This window comes from Aulonocara sp. 'chitande type north' Nkhata Bay, linkage group LG23 (assembly GCF_057382095.1).
Source record: "Aulonocara sp. 'chitande type north' Nkhata Bay isolate Kocher_YH1m ecotype deep benthic linkage group LG23, A_spYH_male_GT1.1, whole genome shotgun sequence".
Classification (NCBI taxonomy): Eukaryota; Metazoa; Chordata; class Actinopteri; order Cichliformes; family Cichlidae; genus Aulonocara; species Aulonocara sp. 'chitande type north' Nkhata Bay.
Window position 1 is genome coordinate 52,427,534 of NC_141365.1, and position 15,975 is coordinate 52,443,508.

Sequence of the window (15,975 nt, forward strand, 5' to 3'; positions counted from 1 at the left end):
TGCAAAACTCCTCACACAGTGAGCACAACAGAAGTCTATGTGGGCTAAACTGAGGACCAGTTATCATTGTTTTGGCACAAAATGCATTCAATGACTACATCTCTCAAATTTCATGAATTATTTTCTCACTCAGACACAACAACTGCCAAAAATCTTTGTACGTACAGGACATTTTGCATGTGCTTACATACTGTTTTCAAAACTGTTAAACTTATGGCCAAAACAATAACACAATGCAAAACTGAATAAGACAGCAAAATGCAACAGCAATATTTTATTGAAACATATTTTAAATCTAAAAATGCAGTTTAACCAGCCACAGCTGATTCTCATTGTAGATGAACATCTGCACAGGTGTTACTCCTTCAATTGTTCAACTCCTTCAATTCTGGCAGCCAGAAGATTCTTTCCTAGGTGTGTTGCCCTAGATGACATAAGATGTGATGTGGATGAGAACCTGTGGCCAAATGGAGAAGACCGAGTAGATTAGCATTACTATTGTATGTGTATCAGTGGATGGTGTGTATACAAATTCTTGTATTTTGGGATTACTTAGTGCAAAAAAATAAAAATACATAAACAAATATTAATGAATTCTGCATGATGTCTGATTCATTCCAGTAACATATATTGAAATTATAAACAGAGATGTGTCCTTGTTTTACACAGGAAACACTGTGTAATGCTACATGTTGTTAGTGTTTTTAGGTCATTGTTTTGTGGGTGACAAAGTGTGTTTGTCGGCTGTCAACCTTTGCTAGTGTTCTGGAAGAATGAGTTTATTTGAGACCTGAATGAAGTGTTTTGGTAGTTGTAGTGCATTTTGAATGTGGAATGAACTGCTTTGCCAAGCTGACGGTCAGTTAGGAGGATTGTGTGAAGAGTTTTGCAAAAGTGACCTAAGTATTGAGACATGTGTCCTAGCGTCTGTAAAAAAAACTGTAATCTTGAAATTTCGACATTTCTCAAAATGATCATTTTTAAAAATATATTTTTTATATTACGTTATATGTGTCGTAATGTGGAGGCTGACAGGCAGGACAAAATAAAGGGGGGGAGTAGAGAACATGATAAAAGGATGGAGCAAAAGTGTGTGTGTGTGAGACAGTGTGTGAGAGTGTGTGTATGTGTGTGTGTGTGTGTGTGTGTGTGTGTGTGTGTGTGTGTGTGTGTGTGTGAGAGAGAGAGTGTGTGTGTGTGTGTGTGTGTGTGTGTGTGTGTGTGTGTGAGAGAGAGAGAGAGTGTGTGTGTGTGTGTGTGTGTGTGTGTGTGTGTGTGTGTGTGAGAGAGAGAGTGTGTGTGTGTGTGTGTGTGTGTGTGTGTGTGTGTGAGAGAGAGAGTGTGTGTGTGTGTGTGTGTGTGTGTGTGTGTGTGTGTGTGTGTGTGTGTAAGTGTATGTGTGTGTGTGTGTGTGTGTGTGAGACAGTGTGTGAGAGTGTGTGTAAGTGTATGTGTGTGTGTGTGTGTGTGTGTGTGTGTGTGTGTGTGTGTGTGAGAGAGTGTGTGTGTGTGTGTGTGTGTGTGTGTGTGAGAGAGTGTGTGTGTGTGTGTGTGAGAGAAAGAGAGAGAGAGAGAGAGAGAGAGAAAGAGGCATAGTGAGTAATGAACTTCATTATGAGGGTGGGGAGCTGCAGTAACGCCCCCCAGAAACCAGAGGCAGGCAGAGATGGATCCAGGAGATCTTGGCCATCCACAGCCTCCAAGAGTACCGAAGACCTAAGGCCACACATCTCAGCAAATACTGTGCAGCCATCCCAGAAAGAGAAGGCCGGAGGCCCCTTACTGGTGGTGGTCAGAGGGCCAGTGTCCGGCAGCCTCGCCTCTGTCAGTGCGCCCCAGGGTGGCTGTGGCTACAATGTAGCTGCCATCACCAGTGTGTGAAAAGGTGTGTGAATGGGTGAATGACTGAATGTAGTGTAAAGCGCTTTGCGGTCCTTAGGGACTGAGTAAAGCACTATACAAATGCAGGCCATTTACCATTTTACCATTTACTGGCAGTAAGATACATATTAACTCATTCACTGCCATTGACGTCTATAGCCGTCAATGGCAGTGAATGAGTCAATGGGTTTAACTCATTCACTGCCAATGGCTGGCAGTGAATGAGTTAAGTAGTTCTATTTACTATCATTTTGATCTTCAGATCAATTTCCTGACCTTGAGGGAGAAGTCCCAATTCAAATGTGACAGGTTATTTCTAATAATATCACCCTTGTTAGAATCAGAGTTTCTAAGTTATACCGCATTTTGTCAATTTTTAACCAAAAAGTCATTAAGCTGACCTTGAAGATCTTTGTGTACTTGAGCAAAATGTAAAGGATGAATGTACTCTATCTATATTACTCTATTCTACATGCCTACAACGTTTATTAGAATTCAGCTAAAACCTTTCATGCCATTGTGTTTACAGAATGATCACACACATATGCAAATGCTACCAAAACATTACCTCATTTCTAGTAATAACTAAGAAGCCGGCACGGCAGGTGCTGCTTGAGACATGTTTCTGCAGGCTCCAGCAGTTGGTAGGTTTGAAATTATGATGGCTCACTGTTTCACAGCAAATAATTATACAGGTTAATGTATAGTGCATCTCTTAGGCTGATTGCATGCAGGACCTGAAGAGTAATCAGATGTCCTTTGTTAATTTCATACATGTATGATATTCTTTTACTGTTAATAGCTTTGTCTGCTTGTTAAAGCTCGGGGTCCGGTACCTGTCTTCATCACCACGCCCTGACTCATGACTCACACATGATTGGTTAACGTCTCGGAACTAATTCGTTTTATTCGTTAACCGATTGTTCGTCAACATCCAGTTTCCGTGCCAGGTCACTTCCAGTAAGACAGCACGTTCAAGACGTTGACTAATATAACATAGAAAATATTTGCATTTTTTCAGACTTTGCACATATACCGCTTCTTTAACGTGCAGATGTAAAACGACAATGATGAAGGAAAACTCGGATCTCGCTCACGTTCTCGTTTTATCCAGTAAACCGGTTCGTTTTCTTTTCTTCTGAAAGTCCTAACCGGAAATTACTTGAAAAGCGACCGGAATCTCTTCCTGGTCGATGTGGACAGAAAGAAGAAATTCAGGGTGAGGTCTGTTGTTGTAGTTGCGATAATAATGGGGAGAATTACTGACGATATGTCGGGAGAGGCCCGTGGTTTATGCAGGACTGCGTTGTGCGGCGTATGAAGCCCACTTTCATTATGCTTGAACAGATGTGCAGCGCTGCATTCTCCATGGACACTGTGTTAGCCGCTAACGCTACAGACTAGTGCACCTGTGACCGGCTTCTTTGTGTCATTTCAATCTGCGGTTATTTTCCCCATTGACTGTTAGTTAACTCAGCTTATTAAGGTGAACTTTAGGAGGTTTTTTGCAATCATCCAGGGCGGCAAGCCCCAGTCACTGGTATCCGACGTGCTGTGCAAGGTTGACGAAGAAGTCCGTCTCCAGAAATGCGTGGTGTTCGCTCAGTTTGCCCCTGGCTGGATGTTTATAGATCCACATAGTCCCAGAATAGTTCCGAAAGTCAGCGATGGCGTCATCCAAAGCAAAGGTCGGAGTCAACAGTGAGACAAACGCCCTTAAAGACAGTAAAAGCAACGCGAGCAGCTCAGCTGAGGACGCCTCACCACATAACCGCACATATTGCCTTGATGACCTGGAGACTGTCGCCACAGTCGGTGAGTTGACCACAACATTTGATTTGTCCGTAACTGTTCGGGTGTCTTATCTTAGGCTTAGGCGGGGTGTTCCCCAGAGGTGTTTGACGCCAGAAAACCTTTTTTAAAATTGATGAGTTTTCATATTTGAGATCTTTTCCTTAAAAACATAAAGCTGGAGCTGGTCACACCTGGACCAGGTGCTGATGGTGTGCAGGCTGAGAGTTTTACAGTCTGTGCTGATTGGTTTCTATGATCGTAACATGTTGTTCTAAGGAAGCAGAAGCTTTGCTGGAGTGTTCAGTGATTTCCTGTTATTGGCAGTCGTTGCCAACTGAAAGGTTCTCTGCTGTGAAACAATCGGATCTGTTCTGTTTCCTCATTAAAATGATCCCTCAGTTGGTCTGAACTGTGAGCGTGCAGTGTGTCACTCTTACTCACACGTTCACTCTTCTGCGTTTTCATTCAGTGTCCAGTGTGTGGCTGTTTGGAGTCATCGACTGTGCTGTGCTCAGGTCTGATAGACCGAATCCTGACTTTGATTCATTCCCATAGAAACTGTTGGAATTGAAGGTTCTGGTCTGAATGAATCTTCTACCGTTTCTTTATCTGTACTTTTCCCAGTAGTGTAAGCTCACTACTGCTGCTGCTGCTGCCCGTCACCCCTCCCAGGGTACGCACCACCAAACTTTTAAGCTTACCTTTTTTTTTTTTTCATTTAAATACTCATATTGGTTGTATCAGCAGCAAAAACCACATATTCAAACAGAACAAACACCATTTTTACATATTTACATCATGGACAATAGTTACCAAAGCAGAGTACTGTACAGTTATTAAAATTAGAGTACAGATAAGTGGCAAGCCCAGGCTGTAGTGTGCAAACAGAGCCAGATACTGAAAGGTGCAGTTACAGCGCTGATGTAAACCTCTGTTTGTTGGGAGCAGTTCTGATTGTGCAGTCTGACAGCTGCAGGGAGGAAGGACCTGCAGAAACGCTCCTTCATGCATCGAGGATGCAGCAGTCTGTCACTGAAGCAGCTCTGCAGCAACATCTACATGCATGGGCTGGGAGACTCTGTCCATCAGAGATGTTATTTTGGCCAGAGTCCTTCTGTCTCCCACCACCTGCACTGGGTCCAGGGTGCATCCCAGCACAGAGCTGGCCTTCCTGATGACTTTATCCATATAATATGGGTTCCATAGGTCAGATTATTAGGTGCGCTCAGACTTGATATGGTACAAAAAAGTAAGAGGCATTTAAAAAAAATTAGAACAATATAAGCACCAGTGTCAATAACAACACTGTTTTTCAGCTGTGCCCCCACACACCGTGTGGTGTACATGCACACTATGCCTGACCTAAATCCAGTAGAGCAGCATGTTTTGGTCCACCTAACCTGCCCAGATTCACCTCAACGATGCCCTGGTCCAGATCTGCGAGGAGACCCTGTCCCTTGTCTCATTAGGAGCGTCCCCCATGTTGTCAGACGTCCATACAGGCACATAAGGAGTATCCTGCTGCATCAGTTTATCACTTTGGTTTTTGGAGTCTCTTTGAATTTAGCTTACTGTAGTTTTTTTCCACATTTGTATCAAATGTGGCATCCATTTGTTATTAACACATTATCCATTGAGCAGCATCAGGACCCGCACCAGTGGGGGGGTGCATGGTGGGTCCTGAGGTCCTGAGTTGGAATCCACCACCTGGCCTGTTCTGCATGCGTGTTCTACCCATGTTTGCGTGGCGTCTCTCTGAGTAATCCAGCGTCCTCCAAACACATGCATTTGGTGGGGTTGGGTTAATTGATGATTTTAAACTGCCCATGGGTGTGAATGGTTGTCTGGAGTGTGCTAGGCTCCACCCCCCATGATCGCTCGGCACCATATTGTCTTTGCTGACTGAATTGAGTTGGTGAGGAAGGCTGCTGGTGTTTCTGTGTAACTGCTGGCACATCCATCCCTGCCAGGGTTGCACCTCCGCGTCAGTCCAGGACTTGAAATGTCGCACTTTTTAAACACAAATAATAGTTTTATCCTTTTAATATGCAAACACTGCAAATAAGTATCTCATCCAATAATACTTCAGTCAGTATTGGGCGTCAGTGTGCTTCATCATAACTGTGTGGAGGTTACCCTTTGCTCAGGTCAGCTAGTATAAATGAATGAAGGCTCGTGGTTATCAGTAAACAATAAATATAAAGGTGTCACATCTTTCAGTAACAACTCGATTTGGTGCAGTTTGAACTGAACAGATTTGCATTTCAGTGACTACAAATGGCATCCAATTGAATAAAACTATGGGATGACACCATTTATGAATTGTTATGGAAGTGAAAAGTATTCTTCTTCTTCTTCTTCTTCTTTTTAAACATAATTTCCTCTGGAAGGATTCTGATTCTGATGCTGATATCTGATAGGCCAATAATGTCACCTGACCCATGTGTCATCTGGGCTGTAGAGATCAGAAAGCTGCCATGAACATGCCCAGGCAGAGGTTGGACATGTTCAGGCAGCAGGCTGCCGTGAGGACACCTCACTGTTGGCACCTGCTGTACGTGATGCCACAAGAACTCGGGCAGAAACCTTCGGACTCTTACCCAGAGGACTTACAGCCCAGCCAGCCGTGGGCTGGATTTAATAATAATAATGGATTGGATTTATATAGCGCTTTTCAAGGCACCCAAAGCGCTGTACAATGCCACTATTCATTCACTCTCACATCCACACACTGGTGGAGGCAGCTACGGTTGTAGCCACAGCTGCCCTGGGGCAGACTGACAGAAGCGAGGCTGCCATATCGCGCCATCGGCCCCTCTGGCCAACACCAGTAGGCGGTAGGTGAAGTGTCTTGCCCAAGGACACAACGACCAGGACAGAGAGCCCGGGGATCGAACCGGCGACCTTCCGGTTACAGATACGCTTCCCAACCCCCTGATCCTCTTAAGCACTGCATTTTTTTAATCAGTGTGACAAACAAATGCACGTGCCACACGTTACTTGAATTCAGAAAAGCTCGAGTCCGTTAGATATCCAATTTACAATTGTGTAAACTGGATGTGTAACTGTCTGTAGGGATGAAAGGAGCATGTCATAGAGTTTGCACTTAAAGACCAGTTTACTCAAGCTCAGCGAGTTTCATGATGTCTTATACTGATGTCACAAAAGTCCAGATGAACAGGATCAGCGCTCCTGGACTGAGCGTGCATCAAACCCATACCTTCCTGTTGCTGCTGTCACCCTGACGCTCGTCTCCACCCTCTCCACACTGATCCACCTCTCTTCTGCACTGTGCACTGCTGTGGATGTTTGCGGCATTTCACAGCTTGTTGTGTCTTTATTGTTGTACCTGTTTGCCTCTCATGCACATGCATGTTTTCTGTTTTGCTTCTACTGACATTCATCCTTCTTCTCTCCAGTGCATACCTCCACCTGTCAGGCTCTCATCTCTTTCGCTGCATATAATAATGTTGTCTGAGAACATCATAGTCCAAGCAAACTCTCATCTGCCTCGTCTGTGAATCTGTCCATCGCCAGTCCAAGGAAGAAGGGGCTCAGAGCCCCCCCAATGTCACTTCAACCCAGCCCTGTTTGTATCTCTGTGTGGTTCAAGTTGAACTTCTCATCTGCTGCCTGTGTGTGTGAGTGTCCTCCACATATGTGAGTCACCCAGTCTGTTATGGGTCTTAAAGTTCTCCTTGTTGTATAGTTGGATCAAGATCAAATGAAAAAAGTTCCCCTGGCAGAACGATTTGAGTTAGTCACTGTTAGGGTGGAAACTGCACCCATCTGTCACCTCTGCTGTCTTTTTGAATGAAGAAACAATGTAAGGAGCCTTCAAAATGATGAATAGTCTAACATGCAGCATTTTGGTAATATGCATTAGGCTGCACACAAGCCAAAGCCTAATGAGTGCTGGGCAGGTGTGCAGCAGGGGATCGCATTCATCCGCTGTTTCTGGAAGCAACGGCATAAAAATCCTATTTGCCAACTCATTTTGTCTGATGAGAGGGATTTGGTGGCTAAAACAGACCAGCTAAAGCTCTTTATATGTGCACTTTAATTGTCATTGAAAACATAAGACAGCTCTCTGGTGCCATTAGGTGAGTCTGCTGCTGTCACATGCTGCGGTGGCCTTTGTGACCGTCACTCACAGTTTGGGGATTTGTTGATCCTGCTTTTATTTATTTATTGTAACTGGCGGTGCAGTGGGAATGTGTGCTGTTGCATACAGTACAGTTGTTTTGTCTAAGCTTCAGAAGCAAACAGGTAGATGAGGAGTTATGGATCAGTTTCAATTCAAAGTACATTATTGTCTGATGTCACCTGGCCTTCACTTTCAGTGTCACTGCTTGGTGTCTGATCACAACACTGAAAAGCATCTCTGTGCTTAGTAACATAGCCGAGTGCCTGTGAGAACAGTTCTGTTCTTGGATGAGGGGAAAGGCTTGTCTAACAACATGCTAATTATGTAGTTAAGTGCACTGACGGCTTGCTAGCATTAAAGCTCTCCAGACTGGCTTTTGTTAAATCCTCCCACCATAATGTTTTGGCACAGTCTGCATGGAGGGCAACTGAAGAGTACACAGCTGTGCGTTTCATTCACCCACTATTCATGTCCTATTATAAGAAGCAGAGCCATCCTCTCTAACCCAACTACAGACCAGTACAGAAACTGCCATTCTCTGACTAGACCTCTGCAAATGACTCATTACAAAGACTGAGGTGTGCGCCGTCTCCCTGAACCAGCTCATGCAGCAGGGCTGATGCAGACGGTCATAATCTTTGGTAATAGGGCGTTGCAGCTGAGTGGGCTGCGTGTGGTCGTTTGGACCATTCTTACACACTGACAGTCCTACAGAAGCATTTTCATTTTAAAAGACATTTTTCTAGATACGACTTGTTCACCTGACTGTGACGGTGCACCGCTGTTTCTTTGTTGCTGTGGCAACAGCAACAGGACTGAGACAAAGGTTGATTGGAGGTAAAGCTGAGGAACGAGACAGCCAGCATTTCATTAGGCAGCTGCAGCAGCTCCACGTGTGACTCAGAGTAGCTGTTATATCACACAGCCGTCTCTCTCTGCCCATCAGCGCCGCAGGAATAAAATGCCAATTGGTGCTTTGTCTTTAGGAGGAGAACAGTTCTGGGCTCAGGCCAATACCTGACTGCACAAACTGTCCTCATGTGGCCACAGGAGGACACGCTGCCTGCTCCCATTACTGCCCACTCTCACAGTTCCACTGTGACCTGACGGCACTCGGTCTGATTGCTCGTGCCCTTTCTTCCCTGTCTGAATGAATCACATTATTCTGTTTTTCTTAATGTTGTTTCTCATAGCAACAAGTATAAGGAGACGTGAAAGACCCACGAGCAACAATGGTGTTGTCCAATCAGATTAAGGATACTAGTCACACATGTAAGTGCAAAAGGCATGAAAACACTTGCACAACTAGTTTACAGGAACAGAGACGAAACTGAAGTGTGTGCGCGTGCGTGCGCGTGCGTGCGCGCGTGCGTGTACACTCCCTGAACAGTACTCGTCAAACACTTTGTGATTGCTGCTTCATGTTTCATGACCTACTTTCTCGTGTTACTTTAGCTAATAGCAAATAGCTGCTGCTTGTATAGTCATGATTCAGAACCAGTAGGTGTTTGGGGTCAGCGCAGCAACGTTTGCTCCTCTTCCTCTGTAGCTGACAGTCTGCTTGTAATCAGACGTATTTAAAGCCCTTTAGTTCTCTGTGGGTGGCACTTAAAAGGTTCAGTTAAGCATCAGCAACCTTACTGTGCTGATGGGAGCTCACTTCAGTTCTCTTTGGCTTCAGTAGCTTTGCAATCAGAATTGGGATCTAAATGCACTGTGATGTGAAGCACATTTTGAATCTCTGCATGCTCCTCTTGTATCTTTTATCTGTTCATGTATTCATTTCTATTTGTGTTATTTCAGTTGTTACATTAAATGTGGTGTCGTATGGAGACGTGTAAGGCAGGACAGGCAGGGAAAAGAGTAATAATAAAAGGATACAAATGGAAATGCACACCGTATCGCCAACAGCTGCCCCTGTAAGAAAAAACAAACGTACAACTCCCAGAGCACATAAATGGGAAAATACGCAGATACTTGAATCAACAGTTGTACCGGGAGTAAGTGAGCGAGTGTTATAATAACTGCGTCTTTGTCACAAATGTGCTTCATAATGAGGATGGGAAGCCCCAGTAATGTCCCCCAGGAGCCAGAGGCAAATAATGAACCAGGACAACCGTGCCATTCGTAGCCCCCACAGTACTGAAGACCTGAGGCAGCACATCTGCGACATCTGCAGGCCCATCCTAGCAGGAGAGGGACGGAGGCCCCAGATGGGGTGTCCACAGCCAAAGGGTGAGAGTCCCAGAGGACCAGAGGCAACGGCCAGTCGCTAGAGACCAGCCACCTTGGTACTTGGTACAGGTTTCCAGGGACCTGAAAATTCCCCGGGACACCACCGAGTCTGGGGCACCCACTACCCCCACCACACAGAGTAGACTGGGGCTCATCTGCACACTGTGTCACAATACCAATCAGTTACAACAGACACACACACACACACACACACACACTAAAGGGACGAGACAAACTGGTCTGGGTCTGAAACAAGCTGCACCCAACAACGGTTGTTCCCTCACCTGGACGCCCCAACCCACCCAATTGGCCTAACGGCACCCACGAGGCGCAGAGTGGACATTCTAATGTGGGTCGGCCCAAACTGCACGGCGAGTTGGCCAGGGAGGTGCAGACAGCCCCCACAGAAGGAGGGACACAGCCAGAGACCAGGCGACCCCGGGCGTGGGATCCCAGGCCCAGCACTCGCCCCTGCCCAGCTGGGGGCAAGTCCCCCACACCACAAGCACCCCAGTGCCCACATCCCAAGACCGTTAGGCAGCACCCACCCCACTTCTCAACCGTCACCAACTGAGGCAGATGCATAGACACTCCAAAACTGCAACCGCAGCTCTCCAGCCCCCAGGAGGCCACCAGGCACCCGTAGTCCCAGAGACCATCATCACCCACCTGCAAGTCAAACAGGGAAATGAGACTACACCCAACCACCCCCATTAAGTAGTGGAATTGATCAGTGGGGGCCGGAGGGAGACAAATTCATCCGTCCGTGGTTTGGTGAAGAGGCAGACATTCCACCCGTTTCTATTTTGATTGGTGCATAAGGTGTTTTTTTGGTTTCCAGTTCATGAGGATACTTTTCTTTGTGATTCGTAAGGAAAGAAGGAGTATAAATGATGTATTTGCTTCCATATCTAGTTCACCTCTATCACTGAAGTTGCACAGTTTGGGTGAGGTTGGTATGCTGTAACGAGACATGTGGTCATAGGTCTTACCCACACGTGCTCACGACCATATAGCATGCATATAATTCTCAGCAGAGTTGTTTTTGCAATAAGTGCACGTGTTCGACTGAGTGAGGTCCATTTGGAACGAACTTTGCCCTCTCAGTTTATGGTTGGGAGCGAAATTGATTTGTCAATTTTAAACAATACAAACTTTTTGAGGTACAGATATTTAAAACGTTTGACACCCAAGTAGGTATTTCTAGATTCAGGTCTCTGGGGTTGAATCTTTCCTGTATGATGATTTCAGTTTCTCATATTCAAGAAATGTGCATTTGCTGATTCTATGTGTTATAGGTTCTTCAAATGAAACAAATTTTCCATCTTGTAGAACATGTTCTGGATTTTTCCCCTTCTCGTGCCACAGTGAAAAACTGCAAAGCATTGTCTTTTTCTGATAAATATCGGGATTGTTCCAAATCGGTGTTAGTTTCATGGGCTAAGTGGAGACTTCCCACCAGACTGTGAGAGAAGTGTTTATGTTGAGGGTTTTAAAGCACTTATGATGCTCAATGCTGGAGCTGATGGTGGCAGACTGGAGATTTTCACTTTTCTACAGAAGGCTTGCTCTGGGTCCACCATAGGGCTGTCTAAGAAGCTTGGTTTAATCCATTTTAAAACAGATCTATTGGATAAGAAATGGTGAGAAAGATTTGTCAGTTCTAGATCACACTCATGTTTTGGTTTTTGTAGAGTTTAGACTTTTTATTAGGATCATTGAAAATGAGTAGTTTATTTTCAGCAGACTCATCATTTTAGTGGCAACTCTTCCCATGAGTGATATAGGTAAAGTTCTTCAGTGTGTGAGATCACCCTCTAGCATTTTTAATAATGGAATATGATTCAACTGGATCAGGTTTAAGAGCTCGGCTGAAAAATGTATACCTGGATATGTAATGTTACCTGGATATATTGGAGCGGTGTCTGACAGTTCAGAGGCAGAGCTGCTGATTTACTTTGGTCGATGGAGTGTCTGATATGGATTAAAACTTATCTATAAATGTGATCGTCTTTAGCAAGGTTTGTAAGTAAAGTAAGTAAAATGTTATTTATATAGGACCTTTCACGACGAAATCACAAAGTGCTTCACAGAAGCTAAAACATAAAAACAAAAAGCAGCCAAAAGCAAGTTTAAAAAGATGAGTTTTTAGCTGTTTTTTAAAAGAGATGACTGAGTCCACAGATCTCAGGCTCGATGGAAGATGGGAGTTCCAGAGTCTGGGGGCCACAGTTACAGAAGCTCTGTCTCCTTTTGTTTTCAACCTCGTGTAGTGGACATGACCTCAGGGACCTACTGGGGATGTAAGGATGTAAAAGATCACTGATGTATGTTGGTGCTTGTCCATGCAGAGCCCTGAATGCCAAAATCATAATCAAAAAGTGGACTCTGAATTTTATGGGGAGCCAGTGCAGCTGGATCAGCAGGGGTGTGGCATGGGAGTACCTGGAAGACTTGGTCAATAGCCTTGCGGCAGCATTCTGAGCACCCTGCAGACGGTCCAAGAAGGCATTACTTAGACAGGTGAACAAAGAATTACAATAGTCCAAACAAGATGAAATAAATGCATGTATGATCATTGTCAGTTCAGAGCGTGACACAGTAGGACTCAGCAAAGTTTCTTAAATGGTAAAAACAGGAGCGGACCAGAGATATAACGTGAGCGTCCAGCGTCAGAGCTGGGTCAAAAGTAACACCAAGACTCCTAATAGAAGATTTGGCAAATGAAGCAAGAGGGCCTAAATTTTCCACTACCAAGGGCACAAATTTATCGGGAGCATAAACAAGGACTTCAGTTTTCTCTTAAAGGAGATATATAACTGAATATCATCTGCATAGCAGTGATAAGAAATGTCCTTAAACGTGCTCAATAAGTGCTGAAGAGGGAGTAAATACAACAAAAACAATAAGGGTCCCAACACAGAACCTTGTGGCACACCATAGGCAAGAGAAGTGGAGGAAGACCTGAACTTAGAGGTAGCCACAGAGAAGAATCGCTCACACAAACAGTCCAAAGCAGACCCTGATATACCCACCCAGTGTCTCAGCCTATCTAACAAAATGTGATGGAAAGTAACACGTCATAAGCGTATAGGCTCACCTTCTGGTCTGTCTTCAGTTTGAACTTTGATAGCTACGTTTGGTCAGATTGCTGCTGCTGCTGCTGCTAATGGTGAATCCGTTTAGTTCCAGTAGAGTTATATTGTTAAGAAGTTCTGCAGTGTCAGCATCGGAGGGATTCATCTGTGATGAGTGTAAAGCTGCATAAAGGTCTTTAAATTGTTTTTTTTCCTGCTGTACTGAGCGTGTCAATTTCTGGATTAAATCTAGGTTGAAGTCTCCTCCTATTATGAGTCTGTGTCAGTGATCAGAAAGGGAAGGAAAGAAGAAAGGAGGGGTCATCAACATTTGGACCATATATACTAGCCAAACACAAACTTCATACATTAAGTATTATAAGTCTGCCCTCTGGATCTGTAAGTGTTGCTCATAGTGAAGTTAGTTTTTCTCCTAACAAAGGGCAGCCAAAGAACGCCCTTCAAACAAGCTGAGTTGTGCTTACAGATTGATTAAAGGAGTTCAGCTTGTAGTGAAGGAAAAAAGGGTCACACCAAATATTGACTGTGAAGCTTGGTAGAATTGCACAAATACTGCATTTTCCTTATATGTTTAAAAGTATGCAGAGGTTTCAATAAATCCATTTTGTGCATTTTTCCTGACACAATGTAAAACAGCATCTAAAAAAATGAAGGGTGTAAAGACTCTTGCACCACAGACTTGCTGGTGTGCTCCTGCGTACTATTAGAAACATTAAATAAGAACTAAGACACACACATAACCCGTTCACATGCAGCTAAAAACAGCCACAACACGCTGGGAAGAGCAGCCCGCCTGAGCTGCGCCTGCCTGGCACCAGGACGGCCTTGGTTCCAGGCTGATGATTACTCCTGCTTGATAAACAATCCTTTGTCATGGTCAAGTTCCCCTGTGTGACCCCCTACTTCCCCCTGTTTCTCCCACTTTAGGCACGGGGACTTTTGGACGGGTCTTCCTGGTCAAGGACAAAAAGAGCAGGGCCTTCTTTGCCCTGAAGCAGATGAAGATCCCTGACGTGATCCGACTGAAGCAGGAGCAGCACGTCCACAACGAGAAGGAGGTGCTGAGCGAGGTCAACCACTCCTTTCTCATCAGACTGTGAGTGCTCTTCGCAGTCTCATCTGCAAACACATGGGGGCTCGTAGTCCAGTTGTAAATATGATCAACCTATCTCTAATAATCAGCTATGTACCACAGGCCTTCAAGCTGGCTGTAGTTAAACCTTTACTCAAAAAGCATCTCTAGACCCAGCAGTCTTAGCTAATTACAGGCTAATCTCCTTCCTTTATATCAAACATCCTTGAAAGAGTAGTTCACACACTGAGGTCAATTATGGAGTTCCACAGGGTTCAGTGCAAGGCCCAGGTCGGTTTACACTTACATGCTTCATTACAGGCAGTGTAGATGATGAGGGACTAGCAGAGAGGCAATGTTTCTGTCACATTCTCTTTGCTGGCTTCCTGTTAAATCCAGAGTTGAACTGAAACTCCTTCACAAACAGGGTTATGGTTTGCTTTGAGGTGATTGTTGTTGTGATCTCAACCTATATAAATAAAATAAAATTGACTTGAACATTTCTCAGTTTCGATGTGTTTTGGTGTGAATAATCATCCAAAGCATCATAAGAAAACACGCTTACTCTTTAGCGTGTAACATGGGAGCGTTGTGTTTTCTGTGTTACATAAAGGATAGAAATGACAAATTGTGAAAGCAAGAGTAGAGCTGAAACGTATGTGAGGGTCAGAGAGGCCAGCAGCCTCGTCCATCTTCATCAGTGACGGTGCTTTTTTGTCCTCGTTCATCTGAAGTGCCCTCCAGCTGAAACGCTTCCTGCACGCCTGCCCAAACACCACTGGGACATAAAAGAGCCGCAGAATGATGCAGCTTCTCATCTGATGTGATTCTCTCCACTTATTTAGACGTTAACAGTTTTGCCCTGCAGTGAACTTGTAGGACTGAACAAGACAGTGATGATAAAAGCTAAATGTAAGCCTGAGCTAACAGCACGTTTGACCCTGCTGTCTGTTACGTGGCAGGTTCTGGACTCACCACGATGAACGTTTTCTCTATATGCTCATGGACTACGTGCCGGGCGGCGAGCTCTTCAGCTACTTACGGAGCCGTGGGCGCTTCAGCAACGCCACGGGCCTTTTCTATACCTCTGAGATCGTTTGTGCCATTGAGTACCTCCACTCCAAAGAAATTGTGTATCGAGACCTGAAGCCTGAGAACATCTTGCTGGACAGCGAAGGACACATCCGTCTGACCGACTTTGGCTTTGCCAAGAAGCTCACGGACAGGTAAAAACCAGTGTTTGTGTGCTCACTGGATATTTGTTTTGAGGTAAGAACTAAATGCAGAAGAAAGATTTAAGGTAACGAATGCGTATTGTTGAAACAAGTAACACCCATAAGACACTAGCTGATGCTGGGGACGATACAGAGCTGTCTTTGGAATAAAGATGTGTTTTGCAATAAAATAGCTTCTTGTGGATTTCGTTCAACAAGCCTTTTGTAGCTTTCAGTTGCACGAGTCCATCATGAGCCCCTCAGCCTCAGTCACGATGCCTCATCAAGTAATGAAAGCTGATCGTGGATGTTGGAGACGAGTAAATGAGGTTTAACCTGAAAGGGCAGCAATGGTAGCAATGATTTGGTGTATAACTCTGTGCAGCACACAGACTCCATCTTCCGATTGCTCTTGAAGGTGTCCCACTGCAGAAAATTAGCTTCTGTGATTGGTGGAGAAAGTAGATGATTGCTTGTCAGAGCTGAAAGGAATTTGGAATAGTCTCTGAAATGATCTGTAAAGCCAGATGACAG

The 15,975-nt window shown here is 44.7% G+C and overlaps 1 protein-coding gene across 1 annotated transcript in view; it reads left to right on the forward strand.

The window, feature by feature from the left end:
- Window positions 1-2,847: 2,847 nt before the first annotated feature.
- The window catches only part of prkx (protein kinase X-linked), a 36,739-nt gene continuing 23,611 nt past the window's right edge, over window positions 2,848-15,975 (forward strand). Inside the window, exons 1-3 of the mRNA XM_086281976.1 lie at window positions 2,848-3,696; window positions 14,083-14,251; window positions 15,190-15,453. Coding sequence (XP_086138102.1) covers window positions 3,549-3,696; window positions 14,083-14,251; window positions 15,190-15,453 — 581 coding nt within the window. The 5' untranslated portion in view covers window positions 2,848-3,548. The remainder of the gene's footprint in view (window positions 3,697-14,082; window positions 14,252-15,189; window positions 15,454-15,975) is intronic.